Source organism: Lepidochelys olivacea, assembly GCF_965140295.1.
Source record: "Lepidochelys olivacea isolate rLepOli2 genome assembly, chromosome: 1".
Taxonomy (NCBI): Eukaryota; Metazoa; Chordata; order Testudines; family Cheloniidae; genus Lepidochelys; species Lepidochelys olivacea.
The window spans coordinates 160,971,910-160,997,288 of record NC_140411.1 but is presented as its reverse complement, the minus strand read 5'-3'; the positions used below and the strand labels follow the sequence as shown (position 1 = coordinate 160,997,288).

At 42.2% G+C, this 25,379-nt stretch overlaps 1 protein-coding gene across 4 annotated transcripts; it reads left to right on the top strand.

Moving 5' to 3' along the window:
• The first annotated feature begins 140 nt into the window (after positions 1 to 140).
• Positions 141 to 25,379, top strand: FAM3B (FAM3 metabolism regulating signaling molecule B). Of its 4 annotated transcripts, none has more exons than XM_084617507.1 (9): positions 141 to 399; positions 8,709 to 8,852; positions 10,134 to 10,257; positions 11,692 to 11,750; positions 17,791 to 17,841; positions 18,415 to 18,502; positions 19,053 to 19,185; positions 20,013 to 20,076; positions 24,608 to 25,379. In XM_084617507.1, the coding sequence occupies exons 1-9, from the start codon at positions 381 to 383 to the stop codon at positions 24,616 to 24,618; spliced, it is 693 nt and encodes a 230-aa protein (XP_084473633.1). In that variant the 5' UTR covers positions 141 to 380; the 3' UTR covers positions 24,619 to 25,379. The 4 variants fall into 4 exon arrangements, with proteins under 4 accessions (XP_084473633.1, XP_084473634.1, XP_084473632.1 ...); XM_084617508.1 differs by lacking the exon at positions 24,608 to 25,379 and adding an exon at positions 8,472 to 8,589 and having other exon boundaries at positions 143 to 399; positions 20,013 to 20,135; XM_084617506.1 differs by lacking the exon at positions 24,608 to 25,379 and having other exon boundaries at positions 143 to 399; positions 20,013 to 20,135.

Sequence of the window (25,379 nt, the reverse complement as noted above, 5' to 3'; positions counted from 1 at the left end):
TGAAACCGAAAGCGCTGTGAGGGGAGACCCGTGAGGGCCGCGCTGCACGGAGGGGGGCGGGCTCCCATCGCTGCTGCTTCGCCCCACAGCCCAGCCCCCAGGGTGTGCCGGCGGACTTCGGCACCGCGATTGCCCAGCGGCCGCTCCCCGGGGGCAGCGCCGCCTCCTAGCTCCAGCCGGTCCCTGGCGGGGGCGGGAAGCTCCGCTCCCAGCCTCCCCCGAGCGCCGCCCAGCGGTCACGGTGTGCGCCTTATTCCCCTGCCCGCCCGGGTGCAGCGAGGTTTGCGCTCTCCCCAGCCCGGGGCGCGGCGGGGCTCTTGCCGGAGCAGGTGCGGGGGGGCCGGCGGGGGCGCCGCGGAGGAGCCCCGCTGCCCGGGAAGATGCGGCTGGGCTGGAGCAGTGAGTAGGCGCCGCGCACCGGCGGGAGCGGGAGCCGGCGGGCCGCCCCCCTGCCCTGGGGCCGGGCTGGAGGCTGCGGGGAAGGGGCGGCGGGCGCTGGCCCTGGCCCTGGCCCTGGCCCTGCCGCCGGCTTCCTTCCCGTGGGGGCTGGCGGGCAGGTCCCCTTTCCCCGCAGGGGTGTCGCGCTGGCCGCCGGGGCTCGGGGCTCAGCCTCCCACTTCCCTCGGGCCGGGCGGGTGTGCTTGGCAGCCCGCCACTGGCTGGCCCCGGCCCCGGCCCCGCAGCCCTCGCTCTCCCCGGCCCTCCAACAGCAGAGCAAGTCTGACTGCTGCTGCTTCCTGAGGTTTGTCCCCCCGATCGTTTCCGGGAGGCGCTTGGGACATTAGAGGTGTTGGGGCTTCTCGTCCCCTCTCCCATCCCTGCCTCTCTTGGCACTTCTCCTGGGCTTCTACCCTCTTCCCCAGCCACACTGGCACGGGCTGGGACCTGCTCTCTGCCTCGTCTGGCTACCTGTACACTTCCACGTTTGACTGGCTAGTACAGCCGCCCTTTGGCCCATGCACAGCGGTGTGTCAACGCTAGTGCGCGTACTCCCCACGAATGCTTGCACCTCTGTAAAATGTAGTGCACCACAGGTAGGTAACTACCCCAGCGTGCTCTTCCCCGTTGTCTGGCTCACTGCCTTGTGGATCATTGGCACAGTGTTCTGTGGGAAACTAGCGATTTGCCCAGGGGTTTTGGGGAGCTAGGGATCACGTTCGCACCATGCCAATTTCTACACCCCATAATGCTTTCCACATCCCATAATTTCTGCACTTAAAAAAAACAAACAAACAAACAACCCCTCCCACTGTCCCTTATGTCTCCACCATCTTGCTCACAGACCTGGATCTTGCAAGAGCTCAGCACAGTGTTCAGGAGTGTTGCTGATACAGGACATAGGATTCTCCTGTGTTTGCAGAGTTCAGAGGGATGGTGATGATGGGGAGAAGTTCTGTCACAATAACTGGATGCTGATGGATGTAGCCCCCACACCCCAAAAAATAAAAAAGCCAGGTTGCCGCTGGCATTCACAGAGCAGCTCCACTCAACAATCATTGTATCCGGGCTCAAGAAATGAGCACTGATTGGTGGAATACATCATAATGCACAGTTGGGATGACTAGCGGGGGTTGTAGAACTTTTGAGTTCAAAAGGCTGCGTTCCTGGATCTGTGTGCTGAACTTGCACCAGACAGACAGTCCACGGACCCCAGAATGCGAGCCGCATTGAGAAGCGAGTGGCAGTCGTGCTGTGGAAGCTTGCAACACCAGATTGCTTTCAGTCAGTGGCATCTGGAATTGGAAAAATCACAGAGGGGGCCATTGTTGTCTAAGTGTGTAGGGCTGTTAAATATCTCCTGCTACACAGGACTGTGACTCCTGGTAAAGTACAAGAAGTAGTAGATGGATTCATATCAGTGCGGTTCCAGAACTCAGGTGGGGTGATAGCATACACATCCCTCTTCTGGCTTTAACCCACTTTGCCACCAAGTATATCAACAGAAAGGGATATTTTTTTTCATGGTTATATAACCACTAGTGAATCACTGGTGATCTGTCACTGATATCAAGGTAGACTGGTTAGGGAAGGTGCATGATGTTTGCATGTTTAAAAACATGTGATTTTAAAAAAAAAACTGCAAGAAGGGACATTTTCCCCAACGGGCAGATTACCACAGGTGATATTGAAATGCCGATATTGATCCTGGAGCGATACGGCCTGCCCCTTGCTCCTCTGGCTCATGAATTTGTACACTGGTCACCTTGGCAGCATCAAGGAAAGATTCAATTACCATCTCAACAGGTGCAGTTGAACATGCTTTTGGTAGATTGAATGGACACTAGCATGGCTTATTTAGGAGACTGGATCTCAGAGAGGAGAAATATCCTCCTACTTATACCTGCATGGTGTGTAATACATTATAGCTGTGAGGCAAAGGGTAAAAGCTGCCATCAGGATGAAGGGTTGGAAGGGACAGGCTGTCTGCTGAATTTGAACAGCAAGAGGCAAGGGCCAGTGGAACAGCCAACTGTAGAGCTACGTAGCTGAGGGAGATCTTAAAAGGCCGGTTTATCAGTCAGCCACAGTGGTGGTGTCTAATGTTGTTATTACATAACGTCCCTTGGGTGTTCTTACTATGGGTGGGGCTTTGCTTCCTGCTATTCACTGTAATTCCTGGTATAAACTAATAAAGATACTGAGTCTCCAAAAAATAGAACTTCATTATGTGCAAAGAAGCAGAGAACAAAGTTAAAGTGCAAACAAACAAACACTAAGTTTAAAAAATCTTTTACCAACTTGTGACTTTGAAATCCCAAGTGAAAACAGAGGTAGGGCAGGGAACATTTATGTCCATGTATCTGAAACCTGCAACTGTGGCTACATATACGCTGCCCTGTGGTTTTCACAGGTACCAGTGTATGTGTGGCTATTGTTCTCCTTGTTCAGTGTGGAGTGATAGGCATAAGGATGTACACCATGGTGCCCGGTGGCGTGGGAGTGTAGTGAGCAACGACTAGTTTTAAACAAGGAGGAAGGGTGCGGGAAGGAGAGAGAGATGAGCACACACTGGAAAAATTAACAAGCTTGCAGCTATGTAAGTAAACTACAAGAATGTGATAACAGAGTCCTTCATCTATTAACGAATTAGGTCTTCTGCTCTTTTGTATCTTTCTTAGGCACCAATACACTTGGACTAATTTATTTGCTCTTTCAGCACCAAGTCTATTGCAGAACTGGACCAAACCAATAATTAAAAATAATAATAATCCCCCCAACTGAACAATAAGAAACACTTGCCTGATGCTCAACTGGGTGGACAGGACTGCAGAGCCTTTGCTATTTTTTTAAAGTTCTAAAATCAATTCTTTTTTCTGTGATTTTTAGTTCTAAAAATTTTAACCATTTTGATGCAAAAAACTGTGACCCAACATCCTTCACAAATATAGGCTTGTGGTAGAAACCTGGATCTTTAACTTTTACATTCCATCAGAAACTTTCACCTTTTTTCTGGCTTGACCTTTGTATTTTGGCTCAGTAACGGGTTCACTGAATCATTTTCAGTTTGGTCCTTGTGTTGTTCCATTTCTTAGTTAATTACATCAGACCGAATTTCCACTGAGACTAGAGTGATTTGAAATCTATTGAGTCTGTCTGTGTAGGTCTCACTTCCATGGGCTCTGTAGACTCCCTCCAGCTCAACAGCTTCAGACTTGCAAGGCTCATGTTAGTACCCTACAAAAAGATGTGTAGACTGTGCTTTGAGGTTGCGACTTTGGCTTTGAAGCCTATGGAGGGCTCCTTTCTGAGGCACAACTTTAAAGCACAGTCTGCACAGCTATTTTAGATCACTATTCCAAGTCTGTCGACCTGGACTAGGAGGCTCACTTCTGCAGCTGTGTAGACATACCCTCTAAGTTTGCTTTTTAGTGCTATGTGAAAAATGTGCTTTTTTTTAAATCTATGACCTTATCATATATATGCAAATTCCAACATTATTTATGGTAGCTGGATGCAGCTATGGAGAGAGAAACTTTTTGAGACTTCTACCATATGTCTTGGAGAAACTGGGACATTAAGTCCCCTTTTTTCAACCAAAATGAATCTGATGGGGGTTACAGAAGAACTTTTGAATGCATTTTAGAACTGTTAGGTATTCCTACTTCCTCAATGAGGTTCAAATACTGTGGTGAACACTCATATATCAGAAGCTAAGGATGAATCCACCTGAGACCTTCACTCATCTTTTTCATTTTACTTTTATTGCCAAAGCCAATGGCAAACACTTCCTCGGGATATTTCTCTTTGGATGGTATCTTCAGCAGCTTGGACACAGTATTCTCCTTTTTTCTATTTAGAAATAAACTCAGTAGTATTCATTGGGATTGCAGTTTTCTAAGAATGGCTGCTTATAGCTGTTGTAGGGTCATTTTTCATGTTTCATCATCTTTCCTTAATATCAACGCTGATCCATTTAGTTCTTCCTTTACTGTTTCCTCTGTTTCCATTGGAGTACTTAACTCTGCAGTGAAGATATAGCCTTAACTTGCATTATTTAAAGTTACGTCTCTTGAGCTAGGTTAACTTGAGTGAATGGGGACCCACTTTGGACTTGTCTTCACTGCAGTTAACTCAACATAGAACTTGTGTTATGCCTAACATGTGTCCCTCATCCACACAGACAAACTCTGAACTTGAATGTGGTGGTGCTTTTAACCCTTGTTGGCTGTCCCGTTGGAGGGTATAGGCTAACTCTTGAGTTAGCACAACTCATCAGCTGCTAATTTGTGTCCACGCTACAGAGTGGTCTTATCTCCCTTCAAATGCTGCTAGTCCTCCAGCACTTTCCCACAATTCCTCCCATGTGCCCAGGAAATATAGAAAAGTCCTCCCACAATTCACTGGGAAAGAATTCCTGGAGCAATTCAGCTAACTGCAACACTAAAAACCCTGGGATATACCCCCAGAAGTCTTAGGCTATGTCGTTACTGACAAAAATGGTATGTTTTTACCACAGGATAACTAACAAATATGTTAGCTATACTGCTGTAAAATCCCAGTGGAGATAAGGCACTACTTTTATTTAAAAGTAAACTAGGTGAGGTCAACTACAGACAGTAATGTAGTGTTGGCCTCACCTAGGTATCTCGCGATAAACAATAAAAGTGCTTTGCCTGTACTTAGGATTTTACAGTGGGATAACTGTTGTCTGTTATCTAGCGTAAACAAACAACTAAACAAAAACCCCCACCATCATGCACACCTTTGTGTTAGTGAAGACAAAAGTGTAATGCCACACGAGGGAGTGTTGTGCCTGTGTGCACAAATTAGCTCAAATGTTACATGTTACTTTGCTGTGTTGCTGCTCCCACTAGGGCTAGGCTAGCTCAAGAGTAATACTCAAGCATAAGAAACTTGAATTAATTTTTCAATGGAGAAAAACTAACTGTGGGTCTGTCAGTTGACATTTGTCTGGAGGAGTATACCCAAGGCTAAGTGCATCAATTATTTCTTTAAAATGCTTATTTTGTACTTCATTGAAGGTAATGCGTAAAGGAAGGTTGCAAGTTTGGCTTTTTTGTTTGCTTTTTAACCAAGTGGAAAACTTTGCTTTTCAGATTATGATATTAAAAATAAACACTGATCGACCCTTGCCTTTCTTTGGATGCTGAAAATGAACAAAAGACTTCTCTTGAATCAAGCTAATGTTAAAAAGCTATAAGCGTGGAACAAGGGTCTTAACAGAACAGCGTGGATATTTTTTATGATCCTGAAAATCTCTCACATGATCACCAAACTCATCAAAGTTCTGCTCTTTCACTTTAACAATTATATTCAGTGTCACATTTGATCTGCAAAAGGTGAACGAAACTGAGTTTCTGCACTGTTTTGAGGGTGACTACAAATCCTGTCTAGCTTGCTGCTTAGCAACTCTTGACATTGTTCACATTTTACTTTAAAAGAATCCTCTGTTTTCATTACTTAACTCCGTTCAATTGTTTGTTTTGTACCACTCCCTTCAGCTTCAGACCTGCTGAATCATATAAATTGTACACTAGGGTTTAGCAATCAGTGAATGCTAAATAGAGCTAGCTAAAATGTACTAAAACTTGACTCAATTTTTCAATGCAATTTTTTATTGGAAATGTCAAATTTTGACCAAAAATATGTAATTTTTGACATATTTTGCAAAAATTACATCCTGTTTTCAACTAGCTCTAATACAAAGCACTTGTTTGCAATATCTAATTACCTCCATTTCTAGCATAGACCATGAGCAGCTTAACTCAGTTGTTAAAAACCCATATAAATTGGATAGTAATTAGAGCTGGTAAAAAAAAATTTCCAGCAAAATCTTTTTCCATCAGAAAATACCATTTTGTTGCAATCTAAACTCTCCTCAGCAATGTGTCAATTTTGATGAAATTTCATTTAAAAAAAATCAAAATTAAGCATTCTGATATGGTCAAAATGTTCTGTTTTGACTTCTGTGGACTGGGACATTTCAATTTCCCATTTTGAAGTGACTTTGTCTCCAATTTTTATTTTACATTCTAAATTATAATATAAAAAGTCAAAATGGATACAAAATATTTTGATTTTATTGAAGTGCAGTGTTTCACCTGACCCAAAATTGATTTTTATTTTACTTTTTTTATTTTTTTACAAATTCTATTTTGCGGAAAATTTAGAAATTTCCACTGTGGCCAGATGACTATAGTAAAGTAGTGAGAAACACGTATGTTAGCCCCAGGCTAAACAAATCCCTGTTACCATAGTAACCAAATGGCTGTTGCTCCAGGTTAATCTAGACACCTGGGGCCAATTAAGGGTCTTCCAGAAAGCAGTGGAGACAGGTTGATTGGGACACATGAAGTCAATCAAGGGCTGGCTGGAACTAGTTAAAAGCCTCCCAGTTAGTCAGTTAGAGGCATGTGTCAGGATTTGTAGGAGGAAGCCGCACTGCTGGAGAAACTGGGCAGGAAAAACCCTATCAGGCACAAGGAAGGAGGCCCTGAGGTAAGGGTGAAGTAGATGTTGAGGAAATGGGGGCTGCTGTGGGGAATTGGCCCAGGGAATTGTACTCGTTCTGTTTCAAAAGGTCAGCTACCAATAGCTGCAACTATTCGGGTCCCGGAGTAGAGGGCAGGCCCAGGCTTCCTCCTTCTTTCTCCCCAACTCTCCCTGATTAATCACAGAGACTGTGAGACAACAGAGACTGCGAGGGAGGGTTGCTTCTTCCCACCTTCCTTGCTGGCTTATGATGAAAATGGCTCGGAGTGTGTGACCCTTGACTCTAGAGAGAGAAGGGCCACATGGAGGGTCACAGTGAGCCTCTTAGGCTAGCGTAATCTGCCTGGAAGCACGGGATCCACTGGGACAAGGTCGGAGCTTTGTCACACCACGTAGCAAATCAGAATGAAAAAAATTCAGCATTTCAGAATTTGACATGAAACAGAAATGTTGGTTCCTGTACAGCCCTAGTGCTAACGTTTTTAAACAGCACTTAAATAAATCATGTTAACTTACGTCATTTTAAACTCAACCCACCTACCCCTCCAGCATAGACTGGACCTAGCATGCTGGGATTGTGCTAAAGCACAGGGAATTTGTGAACTTCTTGCTCAGGAATTTGATTTGGGAACCACCCATATATCCCATATTTATTCCTGGGAAAGGAAACTTTAAAAATAAACAGGAGAATCTCCAAATTTGATGTTCATCCTCACTTTCTTGTCTGAAGTGCTGAGTATTGTAAAAAAAGCCGCCATGTTTTCCCTGCCCCTTCCCCATCTTCCAGCCCCCCTAAAAGGCTGCATTTCAGTGATGGTTGAAGTAGTTCCTTAATTAACACAGTGTACATACTCACAATGTGAAGCACTTGGGTCATTTTGTGGTGAAAGATTCAATAGAAATGTGATATTTTATTAACATGGGGGTAGGGTGTATGACCCATCTCCAGGTCAGGGTATAAATTTTTATTTCTGGAGAAGGGGAAGCCAAGTGTCTGGTACAATGTGACTGTAATTATCAGCTTCACTCACAAAAACATAGCGGATACACACCTGTCTCCTTGCCCATATAGACACTACTATAGCTTCTACAATTGTGATGGAAATTATAGTATAAGTGAGAGAGGTTGGACTAGTGGCTGTTGTCACTCCACATCTCTGTGCAGGCTTCTGGGCCTCCAGATGTGTGCAAATCTAGATTTCACAACTCCATCCTCAATCTGAACCCCAATTCCATTTACATATCTGCCTATTCAGGCCTAGTTTAGTCTTCTCCTGTATTTCAAAGAGGATATGAAGAGCCCCCTGTGAGCTATCTGTAGGGTAGGTTTTTTAACTGCCACCTATCACCGTAGCATCTGGGTGCTGCCAATCTAAAATAGATAGGAATAGCCAAGTCTCTAGATGATTTCAGGGAATCTCTGGCATGTCTCCTTTTCAGGGTCAAACCTCTGCTTGGGGATAGAGTGGGTCTTTTTGTTGTTAATTGTGTTTTAAGACTTTTTTTTTTTTTTTTAGGGGTGGAAGGGGTTGTCATTGTTGAATGCCATGCTAACTAACTCTGTCTGCAGCCCCACCGAAGATCTCAAATGGTGTGGAATGTCTGTGCATAAGGACTGAATTTCCCGCTCTCAAAGTAGTGTATTTGTGTAACAGCACCATAGAAGATGCTATATTTTTAGTAGCCCTGTGTAGACTTCTTATCACATGCTGCCTTTTTTCTCATTAAATAATGGATTTGTTGTTTCTTATCAGACCTTGCGAAGTTATCAGGACTTCTGTTAGCATCAGTGTGTGCTTGGTATTTGGGATACCTGTTTGCAGATATCATACCTGAAGATTCGATGTCATCAGCTATTGAAAATATTCAGAGAATTGGAGAGAAACCAGTACTTAAGGGTATGTGGTCACATGACTTTTTTTTCTGCTAATATATTATAAGTGAAGCACAGTGTTTTGTAATTTAACCTGCAAATGAGTTGTTAGTTAATGAATGATTGGTTATGTGGTGTTCTCCTAAGAATGAATGAGCAGATTGTATAATAAGTAGGGCTATCGATTAATCACAGTTAACTCATGTGATTAACTCAAAATAACTGTGATTTAAAAAAAATCATGATTAATCACAGTTTTGATCTCACTCTTAAACGATAGAATACCAATTGAAATTTATTAAATATTTTTGGATGTTTTCTACATTTGCAAATATATTTCAGTTACAACACAGAATACAAAGTGTACAGTGCTCACTTTATATTATTATATTACAAATATTTTCACTGGAGAAATGATAAAAGAAATAGTATTTTTCAGTTCACCTCATACAAGTACTGTAATGCAATCTTTCTATTGTGAAAGTAGAACTTACAAATGTAGATTTGTTTTGTGATATAACTGCACTCAAAAACAAAACAATGTAAAACTTCAGAGCCTACAAGTACACTCAGTCCTACTTCTTGTTCTTGTTTGAAATGCCTTTCAAAATCTGAGAGGGATGAGGTGTGGAGTATGCTTTCAGAAGACTTAAAAGAGCGACACTTCAATGCAGAAACTACGGAACGCAAACCACCAAAAAAGAAAATCAACATTTTGCTGGTGGCATCTGACTCAGATGATGAAAATGAACATGCTTTGGTCTTCACTGCTTTGGATCGTTATCAAGCAGAACCCATAATCAGCATGGACGTATGTGCCCTAGAACAGTGGTTGGAGCATGAAAGGACATATGAATCTTCAGCGCATCTGGCGCATAAATATCTTGCAACACTGGCTACAACAGCGCCATGCGAACATCTGTTCTCACTTTCAGGTGACGTGAACAAGAAGCGAGCCTCAATATCCCTGCAAATTGTAACCAAGCTTGTTTATCTGAGCAATTGTCTACGTTTATAGTACGCTAGAACACTGGTCAAAAGATCATCTCAGAGGACTGCTGGACCCATTCTCCCCAATCAAATTCCTCTTTGCTCTCTACCCTCATTTGGCAAGCAGGTGCCAATTTCAAACCCATATAAATCTATGGTATTTTTGATATGATGTTTGTAGGTTGACAAGGTTTGCCTTTGTAAGTACTTGTGTGACCTTTCTCTGATATATTGAAATTAATTGGTCATTTTGGTATATGAATGGTGTTTTCATAGTTCTCAAACAAAGCATGTTCTGCTTTCTTATTCACTACAGCCCCACCCCCCAAAAGACAGAAATGTGACCATTGGTCTCCATGCTCACCTGGAAGCTATGCTTATCGATTACTCAGTGGTGGTGGCAAGGAAAAGTTGGCCAAGATTTGTTTTGAAGATGAGTTGTAAGTACCAGTCTACTTCGAGTCTAAGCAAGGGCTACCTGGAGTAGTAGGGGCATTTTGGTTTAGCAACAGACTAAACTTTTTTATAAAGAGACATTTCTTGGATTAACGCCAACTACATAATACAAAACCACCAATCTTGGGGTTTTCAACTTTCAATACTATTTACCATGTTACGCTCCTTACGTCCCTCAAGCAAGACACCACCATTTCAGCTCTCCTCTGTAAAGTATAGGTGTGATTCTAGGATAGGCACACAGCAAATGAAGCACGGTTGGAAATCCAGAGGTGGGATTCATTTAGATGTTGTGGTTTTTAATTTTAATTATTATAAACCTCTTAAATTTTGTTACATCTGATCCATATGTTTTCTCCCTTTGGGATAGATCATTGCTTTCTTCATCATTGGGTCGAAATGCTGTTTTCATTGAATTCAGCGCCAAAATTTTCACTGACTTTACTGAGGCAAAAATTTGACTCTGTCCTTATTTCTGTGTATCTGACACACCCCTGAAATTTTAATTTCTCTCTCTTCTGACTACATGATTGGCTTCATTGTGTCAACTCTTAGATATCTTATAACTTTAAACCCTGAATAATTCTGTTCCATCTGTGTGGAGAATGCCGCGTGCCCCCCCCCCTTTTTTTTTTTAAAGCCCATTACCAACATTAAACTCCACCTAATTTTCTCTCTGTTCCATTGCATCTTTCCAGTGTCCCTCGCTGTATGTATTCTGAAAGTATACTTAGGTTGTTTCTTTGATACTTTAGATTTTTTCCTTTTAGTCTACTTTGTCATTTTGTTTTCTCTGTGCTTGTGTCACTAAAGTAATCTTTCTGTTCTATCTCTAACTTTTTTTTTTAACCTTGCATCTTGGCTTTTCTCTTTTGTTCATATAAACTGCTTTGGGCCAAGATTTTCAAAAGTGACTAATGATTGTGGGTGCCTCAGATTTCAGATGCACAACTTGAAACACTATAAAAGGGCCTAATTTTCAGAGGTTGGATGCTCAGTGCATTCTGAAAATCAGGCCTCTTTACAGTGTCTCAATTTAGGCACTCAAAAACTGAGGCCCTTAAAATCACTAGTCACTTTTGAAAATCTTGGTGTGGAGCTGTTGTGAAGATACACTGGCCTATTCTATAAATCTGTGTGGAATGGTGCCACAAAACGAATTATTTTTTCTTTGGCATTGTTTTTACTCTGCTTGCGTTGCACTTGTACAGGTTACAGTTTTGAACTAGACTCATTATGGGTTCTCTGGAGGAGACGCGCCATAGATATTTAAGATATGGCTCCATTGCTTTCAGTAGACTCCTCAATTAAATGATTAAGCTAAAAACAAGAATAACAGGAATGACTTTGCCTAGGTAAATATCACCACCCTTCTCAAGTACAGTTCCTGACTGATGATGTATTTATTTCAATTTCAGGCTCATAAGTGAACAGAAGGGTAATGTTGGAAGAGGTATAAACATTGCCATTGTGAATTGTAAGTAAGAGAGGAATGTTATGGGGACAATGGTAGTACACTAAGAAAAAAGATTGCATCTCAGACATGCAAAATCAAACAGTCTTCCTTCTATATTTTTAAACTACCACTTCCTCTCTGTTGGACACTTATGAAAGTAGAGTAACCAAGAACAATCATTGTTTGTCACTCCCAGTCACTTTTAGTGTGACCTTGCAATATATGAATGACTGAACCGAGAATCATTTGGATTCAAACTTTCCTCTCTTACGCTCCCTCTCTGCCCCTTCCAGCAAGCTTTTACCTTCTAAACGAAAGGCAATTCCTGAAATATGAGTGATCGATACACTTCTTAAAATTGGGTAAAGAATGTTGATCTGAAAAGATGTATAGAAAGGACTACTGCAGATAGTGTAATGAGTTACTATTCTAGATAATAATATCTAACTTTTATACAGAGCTTTACATCTGTGGATCTCAAAGCGCTTTACACATGAGTTCAGTATTATCCCCATTTTACAGATAGGGAACCTGAGGCATAGAGTGGTAAAATTTCTGCCCTTGGCCTGTCTGGTGACTTTGGGCAAGTACCAGAAACAGAACTCAGGTCTCCTGAGTCCCAGTCCAGTGCTCTATATGCTAGGCCACAGTGATATTAGTCTCTGGTTTAAATCCTTAATTTAGTCTCTAGTCATAATGAGTTTTGGCTGCTCTCCGTGTATGTCATTGTAACATCATCTTGTGCCCTCAAGTTTTTTGCACTCCCCTCTGTCCCTCCCGCTTATGGGTGTAAAGGTACATGCAGTCCATCTATGGTACTGCCCCAGAGGAAAACCACAGCCTTCTCCGTGGCAGTAGTACAGAGACTGCCATTCACATCTCTTTCACCGCCTTAGAGGAGTTCTGTTTCCTTACACAGCAGCAGCTTGTAACTTTCTAGTTTATCAGATTCAAATTCCTCTTCGCTTTAACAAAAAGAAGCACCTGAAGAAAAAAAAATCTTAGAATAGTGGGGAAACAAAAAAGAAATAAGCTTGTTAAATTTTCAGTGGATGAGAATGGACAACCATGAAAAATTGTCCAAGTGGCCCTGGATTTTAAATTAGAGAGAGTAAATTTACTTTGCATGTCACGTAAAAGAAATTTCTCAGTTCTCTAATGACTAGGATGAGGTGCAATATATTTAATAGTGGCCTCTCCTGTGAGGAATAAGAGCCCTGAGTCTGGAAAAGAAGCTCAGATGTAGTGTGGTGTTTGCTTTGATGCAAAAATGTTGCAATATTTAAAAAAAAAATTGTTCTGTTTGCCCACCCACTTGGAAGGTAAATAGCTACACAAAGAACCAAGTTGTGTACATTGGTGTGGCTCCATTGACATCAGAGATATCCTGTTTATATCAGCTGAGGAGCTGGTCCAAAATTTTCATTTCCTTGTCACCAAACTTACCTTGTATTTTTATTTTCTATTAAAAAAAAAATCATAAAGGATTTAGTGGCCACAGTAGACAACCAACTGAACATGAGTTCTTCGTGTGAGACTGTTACTAAGAGGGTGATCATGATCTTTGAACGTATAAGTAGAGGAATATCAAGTAGGAGTAGGGAGGTGCTATTACCTCTGTATGTGGCATTAGTGAGACCATTACTGGAATATTGTGTCTAGCTCTGGGGTCTACACTTCAAGAAAATGCTTAAAAATTGGAAAGGGTTCAGTAAAGAGCAGCAAAACTTTAATAATGAGAAACTACAGAAACTGAACCTAATTAGTTTATCCAAGAAAAGATTAAGAGGTGATGTGATCGTGGTCTCCAAGTACCTATGTGGGGAAGAGATTTCTGATAGTAGACAGCAGTTTAATCTAGCAGAAAAAGGCATAACAAAATCCAGTGATTGGAAACTGGCCAAATTCAGACTAGAAATAAGGTGAAAATTTTAAACTGAGACAGTAATTAACCATTGGAACAACTTACTAACTAATATAGTGAATTCTCTTGAAGTCTTTACATCAAAACTAAATCTCTTTCCGAAGGATATGCTACAACTTAAACAGACATTATGGGTTTGATGTTGAAATGATTAGGTGGGGTCCTATGGCCTGTGTTATGCAGGAGGTCAGACCAGATAATCACAGTGGTCCTTTCGGGCCTTAGAATGTGTGAAAATATTTCATAATAGAATATCTTCTATCCTTCCACTGAGAGGTAGTTTCTGGCTAAATAAATATTCACATGTACTCCTTAATTATCTTGCTTCCTTTATTCACTGGTTCAGATAGAAAAGTGGCCATATCTAACACTGCAATACAGTAAAACATCCTCTGCATATTTTCTAATTAATTAAACCTCTCCACTACAGACTGTATCAACACTTTTTTTTGTAGTATCACTTTAATATGTTAATTCACATGGCTGTCCCCTTTCTATTCTGAATGACCAGTTTTTGTTGTTAAGGAAGAGAAAATTATAAACCAAGATTAACAACACAGGAAGAAAAAGCAATATTCCACATACAAGCACAGTAAAATCCAGCATCCTCAGTTTGGTGTGATCTCTGGTCTCTGCTCAAGAGAGGCCCAGGTCTGGAATGTTATTTCTCCAGTTCTGGACTCTGCCTCCTGAATCGTGGAAAATAACTTTTACAGAGTCCTGTGGTTTTAAGATATTTCCCCCTCCACCATGATCCTGCCAAGAAGGAGAGCCAAGATGAGCCAGAAAGGGAGCAGCAATTGTTAGATCTTCCCACTGAGTGGCAGCACACAGTGCTCCAGAGGAAAGCACCCTCCTCTACAGGGAAGTGTATATTGTTTCATGTTCTCTGTGTATATAAATCTCCCCACTGTATTTTCCACTGAATGCATCCGATGAAGTGAGCTGTAGCTCACGAAAGCTCATGCTCAAATAAATTTGTTAGTCTCTAAGGTGCCACAAGTCCTCCTTTTCTTTTTGGGGATAAAGACTAACACGGCTGCTACTCTGAAACCTGTCATTATGCAAGGCACTGAATTTAGCTGTAGAGAGTAGAAATCTATCAACTTCATGAAAAAACTCGTACAGATACAGACAGACATCATTTTCCTTTCCAAATGCAAACAGATGGACATCATACCAAAAGGACTGAAGGTAAAAAATCCATTACAATCTACATACCACACAGATTTCAGAGTAACAGCCGTGTTAGTCTGTATTCGCAAAAAGAAAAGGAGTACTTGTGGCACCTTAGAGACTAACCAATTTATTAGAGCATAAGCTTTCGTGAGCTACAGCTCACTTCCTCAGATGCATATCATGGAAACTGCAGCAGGCTTTATATATACACAGAGAATATGAAACAATACCTCCTCCCACCCCACTGTCCTGCTGGTAATAGCTTATCTAAAGTGATCATCAGGTGGGCCATTTCCAGCACAAATCCAGGTTTTCTCACCCTCCACCCCCCCCACACAAATTCACTCTCCTGCTGGTGATAGCCCATCCAAAGTGACAACTCTTTACACAATGTGCATGACAATCAAGTCAACCCATAACTATTTCACATTTGGGGACAATGTATACCTTCAAATCAGCGGCACTGCTATGGGTACCCACATGGCCCCACAGTATGCCAACGTTTTTATGGCTGACTTAGAACAACGCTTCCTCAGCTCTCGTCCCCTAATGCCCCTACTCTGCTTGCGCTACATTGATGACACCTTCATCATCTGGACCCATAGAAAAGAAGCCCTTGTGGAATTCCACCATGATTTCAACAATTTCCATCCCCCATCCACCTCAGCCTGGATCAGTCCACACAAGAGATGCACTTCCTGGACACTACGGTGCTAATAAGCGATGGTCACATAAACACCACCCTATACCGGAAACGGAAACCTACTGACCGCTATGCCTACCTACATGCCTCCAGCTTTCGTCCAGACCACACCACACGATCCATTGTCTACAGCCAAGCTCTACGATACAACCGCATTTGCTCCAACCCCTCAGACAGAGACAATCACCTACAAGATCTCTATCGAGCGTTCTTACAACTACAATACCTACCTGTTGAAGTGAAGAAACAGATTGATGGAGCCAGAAGAGTACCCAGAATTTACCTACTACAGGACAGGCCTAACAAAGAAAATAACAGAACGCCACTAGCCATCACCTTCAGCCCCCAACTAAAACCTCTCCAACACATCATCAAGGATCTACAACCTATCCTGAAGGATGACCCATCACTCACAGATCTTGGAAGACAGGCCAGTCCTTGCTTACAGACAGCCCCCCAACCTGAAGCAAATACTCACCAACAACCACACAACAGAACCACTAACCCAGGAACCTATCCTTGCAACAAAGCCTGTTGCCAACTGTGTCCACATATCTATTCAGGGGACACCGTCATAGGGCCTAATCATATCAGCCACACTATCAGAGGCTCGTTCACCTGCACATCTACCAATGTGATATATGCCATCATGTGCCAGCAATGCCCCTCTGCCATGTACATTGGCCAAACTGGACAGTCTCTACGTAAAAGAACAAATGAACACAAATCAGACATCAAGAATTATAACATTCAAAAACCAGTCGGAGAACACGTCAATCTCTTTGGTCACGCGATTTCAGACCTAAAAGTGGCAATTCTTCAACAAAAAAACTTCAAAAACAGACTCCAACGAGAGACTGCTGAATTGGAATTAATTTGCAAACTGGATACAATTAACTTAGGCTTGAATAAAGACTGGGAGTGGATGTGTCATTACACAAAGTAAAACTATTTTCCCTTGTTTATTTCCCTCTTCCCCCCTCCCCCACGCTGTTCCTCAGATGTTCTTGTCAACTGCTGGAAATGGCCCACCTTGATTATCACTACAAAAAGACCCCCCACCCCCGCTCTCCTGCTGGTAGTAGCTCACTTTACCTGGTCACTCTCGTTACAGTGTGTATGGTAACACCCATTGTTTCATGTTCTCTGTGTATATAAATCTCCCCACTGTATTTTCCACAGTATGCATCCGATGAAGTGAGTTGTAGCTCACGAAAGCTTATGCTCAAATAAATTGGTTAGTCTCTAAGGTGCCACAAGTACTCCTGTTCTTTTTGTATATCTTATGTAACTGATCAATGCCTGACTCCATTTGGCATTTGAAAGCATAACATGAAAATTGGTTACTGGATTTGCAGTTTTCCTACTCGCAAAAAAGATGTTTCATGCATTTGTCAAAGAATTTTGAAGTCTTGAGAATTACCTCCAGTTTTACATCTGTTTCATGAACTCAAAAATAGGCCCACTTGGACAACAATGAAATTAATTATGATTATTGACCAAGATTTTCTCAAATGAGTAGTGAGTCTGGGAGCCTAACTTGAGCCACTGTAAAGAGGCCCGATTTTTTGGAAAGTGCTGAGCAGCTGTCCACTGAAAATTAGGGCTATTGAAATTGTCTCAAGTTGGGCATCCAAAATCAAGAGCCACTTGAAAACCTTAGCCGTTGTTCCCAACTCTAGTTAGGAATTAGTAGAAAGTGTATATGCAAGCACCAAAGCTTATAATACAATTCACTCATTCTTTTAAACATAAACTAAAAGAGTAAAGCCAATTCCATTATTTGAAAGAATCTGGGCAGAAATCTTTTATGTCATGCTACAGTTTTGGTGTTCAGTTGCAGGATAGCTTTAACAGATCACTTCTGTGTACCATTGGTGGGCAGGAATTAATGCTGTCAAGGAGAATCACTATGGTCATATATGTATACACCAGATTAATTTTTTAACTTAGAAGGAAATCTGGAACTAATGAAAACTAAAAATAAGTGTATCTATTATTTTATATTACTATAGTTTCAAGTTATCAGAGGGTAGCCGTGTTAGTCTGTATCCACAAAAACAACGAGGAGTCCGATGGCACCTTAAAGACTAACAGATTTATTTTAAATAAATAAAACAAATAAATCTGTTAGTCTTTAAGGTGCCCCTGGATTCCGTGTTGTTTTTATTTTTAGTTGTAACCATTGTGTTTACTTTCCCTTTACATATCCCCTTCCTTCCCTGTATTTAAAGTGTATCATTTCTTTATTGCAGATAAAACAGGAAAAGTTATATCTACAGAGTTTTTTGACATGTGGGAAGGAGGTAAGAGCCAAAGGTTACCAAATAAAAGTGGCAGAGGGTCTCTTGTAGACACTTTTCCATACAGAAGACATTTGGACTAAAAGTTTTTTCTTTTTCAATTAAATATTTGATAGTTGCTAAAGATCTCCAAGAATGATCAGTAATTAATCTAAAACAGATGGCAAAACAGATTTATCTCTGCTCATCTGGAGTACAGTTTAATACTAAAAAAAAAAACTAAATTGTGTCAGGCCTTTATTTCTAGATTGCTGTGCTGTAGGCAATCAGACTAGATGATCACGATGGTCCCTTCTGATCTTAAAGTCTATGAGTCTAATCTGTCTCCTCCTACTTACTCCAGAGCTCCTGAGAGGTGCTGATTATTCTGTATGCTCACTGTCTTCTGTGGGAGTTGAATGCACTCAGTACCTTTCAGGATTGGGCCCTCTGCCTGGTTATGGGGGAATTATCTGGCTAGAGAAAAATAACTTCTGTTTTTTGGAGAAGCAAAGCTGAAAAGTAGCAATAAACTGAGTATAAGGTGTTTTGTGCATCGGCATGGGGGTAATGAATAATCATTTGTTGTATCGACAGACTTCTCGGGACCCATGACTACTTTCATTAAAAATGCACCTCAAGGGTCACTTCTCTTGATGGTGACCCATGATGACGGAAGCAGCAGGTAAGCAAGAAAGTGCGTACCAGCCCAGTGCTAGAATAATAAATGGCTTGCAACTCAGGGTGGTAACCTTCTGAGAAGCAAAAGTTGTTACAGCTTGAGCTATGATCAGGTTTAATCACTTACCTCCTTCTCTCAGTCATTCGTTGCTGTCCCATTCAACACTTACCCATTTAACGCGGCCTGAACGTCTCAAAAAACACTGAGATTACATGAAATTTGTTCAAACAGTAAAATGTACAAAAGAGAGAGAATCCCTAATAACATAGAATTCTTCTCTCTGCTCCCCTGTGCAAACTCATTGTCTTTTATTAACATCAGTGGAGTTGCACAGGTGTAAGTGGACATAGAATTTGGTTCCATGAATTTTATGGCATATTACTGGACACTTCTCCAGTAGAAGATACAGGAAGGCTTTAAACATTATTCATTAATAGGAAATCAGAAATTACACCATAAAATATCAAGACTATATCCTTTCTTACGTAACTTATTTTTTGAAAGTTCTGAATTTCAAAGTCTCCAGTGTAAACTTTTTCAACTCTTCTACTAGATTGAAGGATGGTGCAAAAAAAGCAATAGCAGAGCTTGGCAGTAAAGAAATATGGAACTTGAAGTTCAGGTCAAGCTGGGCCTTTATAGCTGCCAAAGGTTTCAACCTACCAGATAACATTCAAAAAGAAAAGGTAGGGTTTATTTTGTTTTCTGTTTTGTTTCTTAAAACTATAATTTTCATAAACCCATCACAACCTTGTGTTTGTGACTTCTTTCTGGAAACAAGTTTCCAAAAGTGACTAGTCATGTAGGATGTCTCAATTTTTGAAAGCCCAACTTTTGAGACACCTTTAAGGAGGTCTGAATTTCAGAGGGTAGGCGCTCAGCATTTTCTGAAAATCAGGACCCTTTAAGAGTCTCAGGATGGACACCCAGGCAGGAAGAGGTCCAAAATCGCAAGTCATTTTTGAAAATCTTGGCTTCTTCAGACTTGACGAAAATTTAACAGGAATCATTTCTGTATCAGAACTTCTCCTCATAGCAGTGGTATTTTAATTTATATGCTCCATACAGTCATCTTTCTGTGATGCAAGGAGGGGGAAAGAAATTGATATGCTTGGCCCAGCTCAGTTTCCACAGATTTCTCTAACTATTCTATTTTCTGAAGATCTATGGAATTATCCCTAGTTTCACATCTTTTCCAGAATGTTGTTGGGTGTTACTTACTGAAACCAATTACCTACAGGAAAGACTTCAACATCATTGTCCTATACTGTGAGGTCTTCTGGGCAATAAGGGGTTTGGATTATAACATTTTGAGGAATGATTATATAATAGATAATGGGGTGAGGAGGTGCCAGTTTAAGATGAGCAAAATATGAAGTGTATCTGATGATTTCCAACCCCCTGTCTCCATATCTTTTCCCTCTTGGTACACAGGGAAGCATGAAGTTTTCCAGGATGACAGTCTATAAACAATAAACGGAAGGGGGTTTTTTTGTTTTTTTTTTTTAACCAGATCAACCATTCTGAGAATAGCAAGAACAGATATAACGGCTGGCCAGCTGAAATCCAGATAGAAGGTTGTATCCCAGTAAACCTGATCTGATCTTACATTTTGCTAATAAAGTCATATAAATTATTTTTATATGTGGTTGCAGTTATAAAATCGATAAGCATCTAAACAGCTGCTATAAACTAATAAAGTAATATATACAGTTTTAACCACTTGTCCTTCAGAGGTGGTGTTCTGCAATTGGTCTGAAAGCAAATACCTGTTTTAATGACAAGTGCAGAGGATAAAATCCATTTTCTGGTCTGTAAGTATGATGGTATGGTAGATCTGCCAGGATTATCAAAATGGTACTGTATTGTCACTGTGAATGGCAAGTCTAATTTTTTACAGGGTGCTTTCTGCTCTAGGTGTTAGGAGGAAACAAGATATAAAACCAAGTTCTATTTCTTCTATCACAGAATTCCTAGCAGTGGAACAGATTACTCTGATGCAGTGAATTAGTAATTCTTTATCTCCTAAGAAAAGTTTGAATTGCCATTACTTTTAATGTACTGATAATTAACCTATTCTAGCTGCGAGTCACTTATAAGAATTCTGTGCTGATGATCTACACCCTTAAATTTTATGGGTTTGCTCCTTCACCCCACCCCCCTTTAACTTACTGAAAAAAACTGTTCAAAGTAACGTCATACAAAAATCACTGTTCAGTCACTGTTGTGTGTGTTGGTTCTCTTCCATTTCCTTTGTTTGGATGTTGCCTGTTTAGACTGTAAGCTCCTCAGGTCAGACATATTATCGTTATATTTGTCTGTAAACTACCTAGCAGACTGTTGGCACTACAAACCCCTTAGTAAATTCAGATCAGATCCAGTGTAACACCTGCTGAATGTGGCCTCATTCCTATAATTTATGTAATGAAGTTTTCATCTAGCTATAATGAGGCTGGCTCATACTGTAAGGTAGATTTACTGACATTTGTGGGCTGCTTAGGAAATGTCTGCACTGCAATTAAAAACCCACGGCTGGCCCATGGCAGCTGGCTTGGGTTCATGGGGCTCAGGTGAAAGGGCTGTTTAAATGCAGTTGTATCACCTTTGGGGTTTAGAGAGCATGGCCCCTTTAAATCTTTTTGTCCTGAGGAGGAGGAAGTGGTGATTTGGCAGGAGGGAGCAAAGAGAGAGGGAGACTGACAGGGGGTGTGTGTCTGGAGCTCCAATGGCTACAGCTATTAGGTCTCACAGAGTGAAGCAGCTGAGAACCCACCTGATGCCTGGAAGGCACAGAGCGGCCAATCGGGGACACCCCAGGACGAGCACTGTGTCAGGGAGGAATCACCTGAAAAGGACAAACCGGAGCTAGACCCAGTGTTGCTGCTGCCCAGAGCTGTATGGGGCCATGCGCTGTGTTCCCTCTAAGGTGCGCAGCCGCACACAAGCCCATCTAGGGCGGCGCAGCAGCTGTGCAGGGACGCACACTGGTGAGCGGGGAGAATGTGGAGGGTGGGGGCAGTGGGGTGAGGTGATGAGGGTTTGGGGGAGCTTGGGGCATGCAGCTCGGGGGGGCAGGGGATGGGGAGAGAGAGAGAGATGCCTCTCTGCTCTGGCCCCACCCTCAGGGCTGCACCAGGGACAAGAGATGTGACCCAGGGTGCCTGGGGCAGCCGTCTCTGGAAATGCCAAGGTCAGGGCAGGCTGCACAAGGTAGAGCAGATACTCCCAAGACTGGCGGGTAACACTGAAGTTAAACTCCCCAGCCAGTCTCACACTGTGCTTCTGATCCCCCACACTGGTTATCAAGAAGCAAAAAAGAAATCACACAGCCCCCTTATTGCATTCCAGTTCTCTGGCTCCCAATCAGTACCTAGGTCCTGTAAAGTGAGAAGTTATTTAAAAAACTCTGTTCACATATACAAAATGTTCTTCTGACCCCAAAGGGTCACCCACATCACCAGGTCAGTATAGGTTTGGATCTTACCCAAAGTACCATGCTGCCAGCCAATCCTTTAGTGTCTAAAATTAAAGGATTATAAAGAAAAAAAAAAGAGAGTTGTTAAATGGTAAAACAGTCACACACATACAAAGACTTCAAAATCCACATATCAGGTTCCTAGCAGTCTTGGTGAATTTGCTGGCTTGAAAGTCCGTCTGGAACACATCCACAGCTTGGTTACTCCAGAGGTAAGAAGCAGGACTGAAGACAAAATGGATAAGATGCAGCTGCCTTTTATAGTCTTTTGCCATGCGGCTTGTGCTTGTGCTTCCTTTTGTTCCAAACACAAGCTGCCAAGCACATGATCTGGAAGCCTTCGAGTTCTGTCCATAGGCATGCCCCTGCAAGCCTTGCTGAGTCATAAGGTGTAGCCCTTGACCTTTTCAATGGGTTCATTATACAGTTGATGTCCTTAATGGGCCATCAAGCAGGCTAGGCAGTTCTGATGCCAAACTGTCTGAGGGTGTCACTGTCACCCAGAAGCATAGCACAAGTTTGAAATACAGACATACATACACATCTATAACTCATAATACAAATGTGATACAAACATATAAACAAGATTATCATAGTTGGCAAACTAACATTTTTGCAGATACTTTACATGGCATATCTGGCACAACTCATTGCAATTTTGCAATATTGATATTAATAAGATCCTAAAGTGTCCCCAGGAGAGATGTGCTTCTTCCCTGGCTCCAGCTCCAGCCAGGGCTGTGGCGGTAAAAAGAGAGACACATCTCATCCCCGGCCTGTGACAGGGACAAGAGATGGCTCTCTACCCCAGCTCCAGCTGGGGAGAGACGCTTGTCTCTCTCTCTATCTCCCTCTCTCTCTCTCACACACAGTGTGTCCGTGTGTGTGTGTGTCTCTCTCTCTCTCTCTCACACACACACATACACTCACCTCCCAACACATACTTGTAGTGTTGTTGTTTCTACTTCATACTTCCTGCAATGCACGTATATTCTGTGTAATTTTATTCTTTCAAAGTGCTATTTTATTTTTTTGACTGGTCTATGCATTTCATAATTTTTATTTCTCTTATGCTTAAATTTAATTTTTTGAGTAGTGAGTTCTAAAATGCCTAACCTCTCCTGGCTGAAGTAATTATCCCTATGGTAACTTTTTAAAAATATATTCTATCTAGGTTTTTTGTTTCTACTCGTGGCGCACATCTGCACATTACCTTGATATTGGTGCACATAACAAAATTCAATCCGCATATGGGTGGAAAAAATTGGAGGGAACGTTGGCCATGAGTACCTGGGCTTGTGACTTTGCATTGGGAATAAGGAGGGAGGCTGTAGCTGGCCACGCTGGGAGGTTATCGCTCTGTGTGGCTTTGCAGAGAGCAGCAGAAGAGGGCACCAGACAGGTTTGTTGGGGAAAGTTTTCTATTGCCGAAGACGACCAGGAGCACCCAAGACTCACCACTGGACTGGAACTTTGCCCAGGATTCCTGAACTCTGAGTGTAGACATATTGCTCAGTGTCTGCCCTTTCAGACTGTGCTACCACTGGGCCTGTGGGACCTTGGGTTCAATGTAACCCTGTTTTATCTCTCCCCTTATCTCCACCCCCTGTTGTTTTTTCTCCTTTCGTCCTTCTGTAAATCAATATTTCCCTTTCCTATATTTATTGTACTTTCGGGGCAGGGGGTGCGTACGTGTATGTTCACTCTGGGGGGTTTGGAACTGGTGCTGCTGGGGTAGAAGGGACTTTGCCTGCTGCATTCCTGTACGCGCCGTCTCTTGGCCAGAGCTGCCTGCAGAGCAGACTCCATCTTGGCCATGAGGGCACTGAAGTTACACGGCATAGATGTTCGAGCACGGGATCTGGGGCCTTGCAAGGCAGGAAGGTCCCAGAGCTCAGGCTGTAGCCTGAGCCCAAATGTGTACATAGCAGAGGAACAGCCCATTAGTCTGAGCCCCATGAGCCTGGGTCAGCTGACACGAGCCAGCCATGGGTGTTTAATTGCTGTGTAAACAGACCATTAGCAGTGGACATGTCTTCATGACTGCTCTTCTAAGCACATTGGATGATGTACCGAGAGAGTGGGAAGTTGATCAAACTGGTTTTGTCTTTAATGTGAGCTTGTGATGGACGCTGTTTTCTGAAGCTATGGAGATGCAGCAGCCGCCAATGTTCTGGAGGAGATTTGGGGACCGTGTAATGCAATGGCGCCAGCAGCTTTGTGCTGCTGTGCAAGTACAAAGCAGCCAGAAAGCTGCTTTGCACTTGCACAGCCGGGACCCTGGGCCAGGAGCGGAGCTGGATGGCACTCCCTCCCCACCCCACATGTGGCCCCAGCCGTGGCCCCAGCCATGTCCCCCTGATTTTTCCTCCTCACCCCTGTAGGGGCACGCCCCACAGATTGGGAACCTCTGCCTTAGAGACATGGGCAGTTAGGTGGGAATTACAACAATCCTTTCTACCTGTGAACTGCACCAAGTTCAGCTTGGATGCAACTCAGAATTGGACCAGTGTTGTTCCTTCAGGCTTGTACCTCATGGAAGTAGGATAGAACAAATCCCAGAGGGCTGGGTTGGTGTAGGTATAGAGTTTATGTAACCTTGATCAAGGACTTTCAACCTCACTTTATTGAAGGAAAGTGCTAGTGTTTGGAGGAAGAAACTGGCCCTCAGGACAACATCACTGGACTTGGATGGGGAAGAGAGGAAAGAACTGGACATTACCAAGAGAAGAGTGAAAGAGGAAAATTTGAGGAACAGTCAAGAGCCAGGATCACTGAAAATTCAGTTTTCCTTCTATACGAGGAGATCTTTAAAGTATCCAGGGGTAGCTGTGTTAGTCTGTATCCACAAAAACAACAAGGACTCCTTGTTTTAGAGTTTAAGTTGTATTACTGCTTTCTACAGCTAGGAGACGGTAGGAACTCACTAATTTCTACTCTTACACACAAAATGGTGTTCTCTTCTCCATTTAGCAAAAATCTCATAGCAAAGCATTGTAGAGATTTTTGTAAAATGCACTACAGAACCTTTACTATTATATGGTGTTATATGGCATTGGTGCTCTGTGGTGGTGGAGCCCTCTTTGGTAGGAGGGTGTCCAAGGTACAGGGACTGGAGTGGAGAGGAGTACAGATATGTGCATGCGGACTCCTGGAGGGTAACAAAAAATCCCTAAGCTCATCTAAAGATTGCCCCATCTTGTAAATTAAAACAAAAGTTTTTGTTTTTGTTTGTTTTTAATTTAAGCACTTACCACTAGAGATGTTCAGTCTGGTGTTTCAAACACTGCCACATTTTATTTACATTTAACTTATGCACGGTAGATCTTGCACAAGTTGGACTAATGATGGCATGTTACTGAATTGGCAGATAAGTGAAAATACTTAAAACCAATAGTAAATGCA

Coding starts and splice junctions, on each gene's coding strand:
- FAM3B (XM_084617506.1), top strand. Junction 8,853..10,133: donor AGAGAAACCAGTACTTAAGG/GTATGTGGTCAC, acceptor TATTCACTACAG/CCCCACCCCCCAAAAGACAG. Junction 10,258..11,691: donor ATTTGTTTTGAAGATGAGTT/GTAAGTACCAGT, acceptor TTTCAATTTCAG/GCTCATAAGTGAACAGAAGG.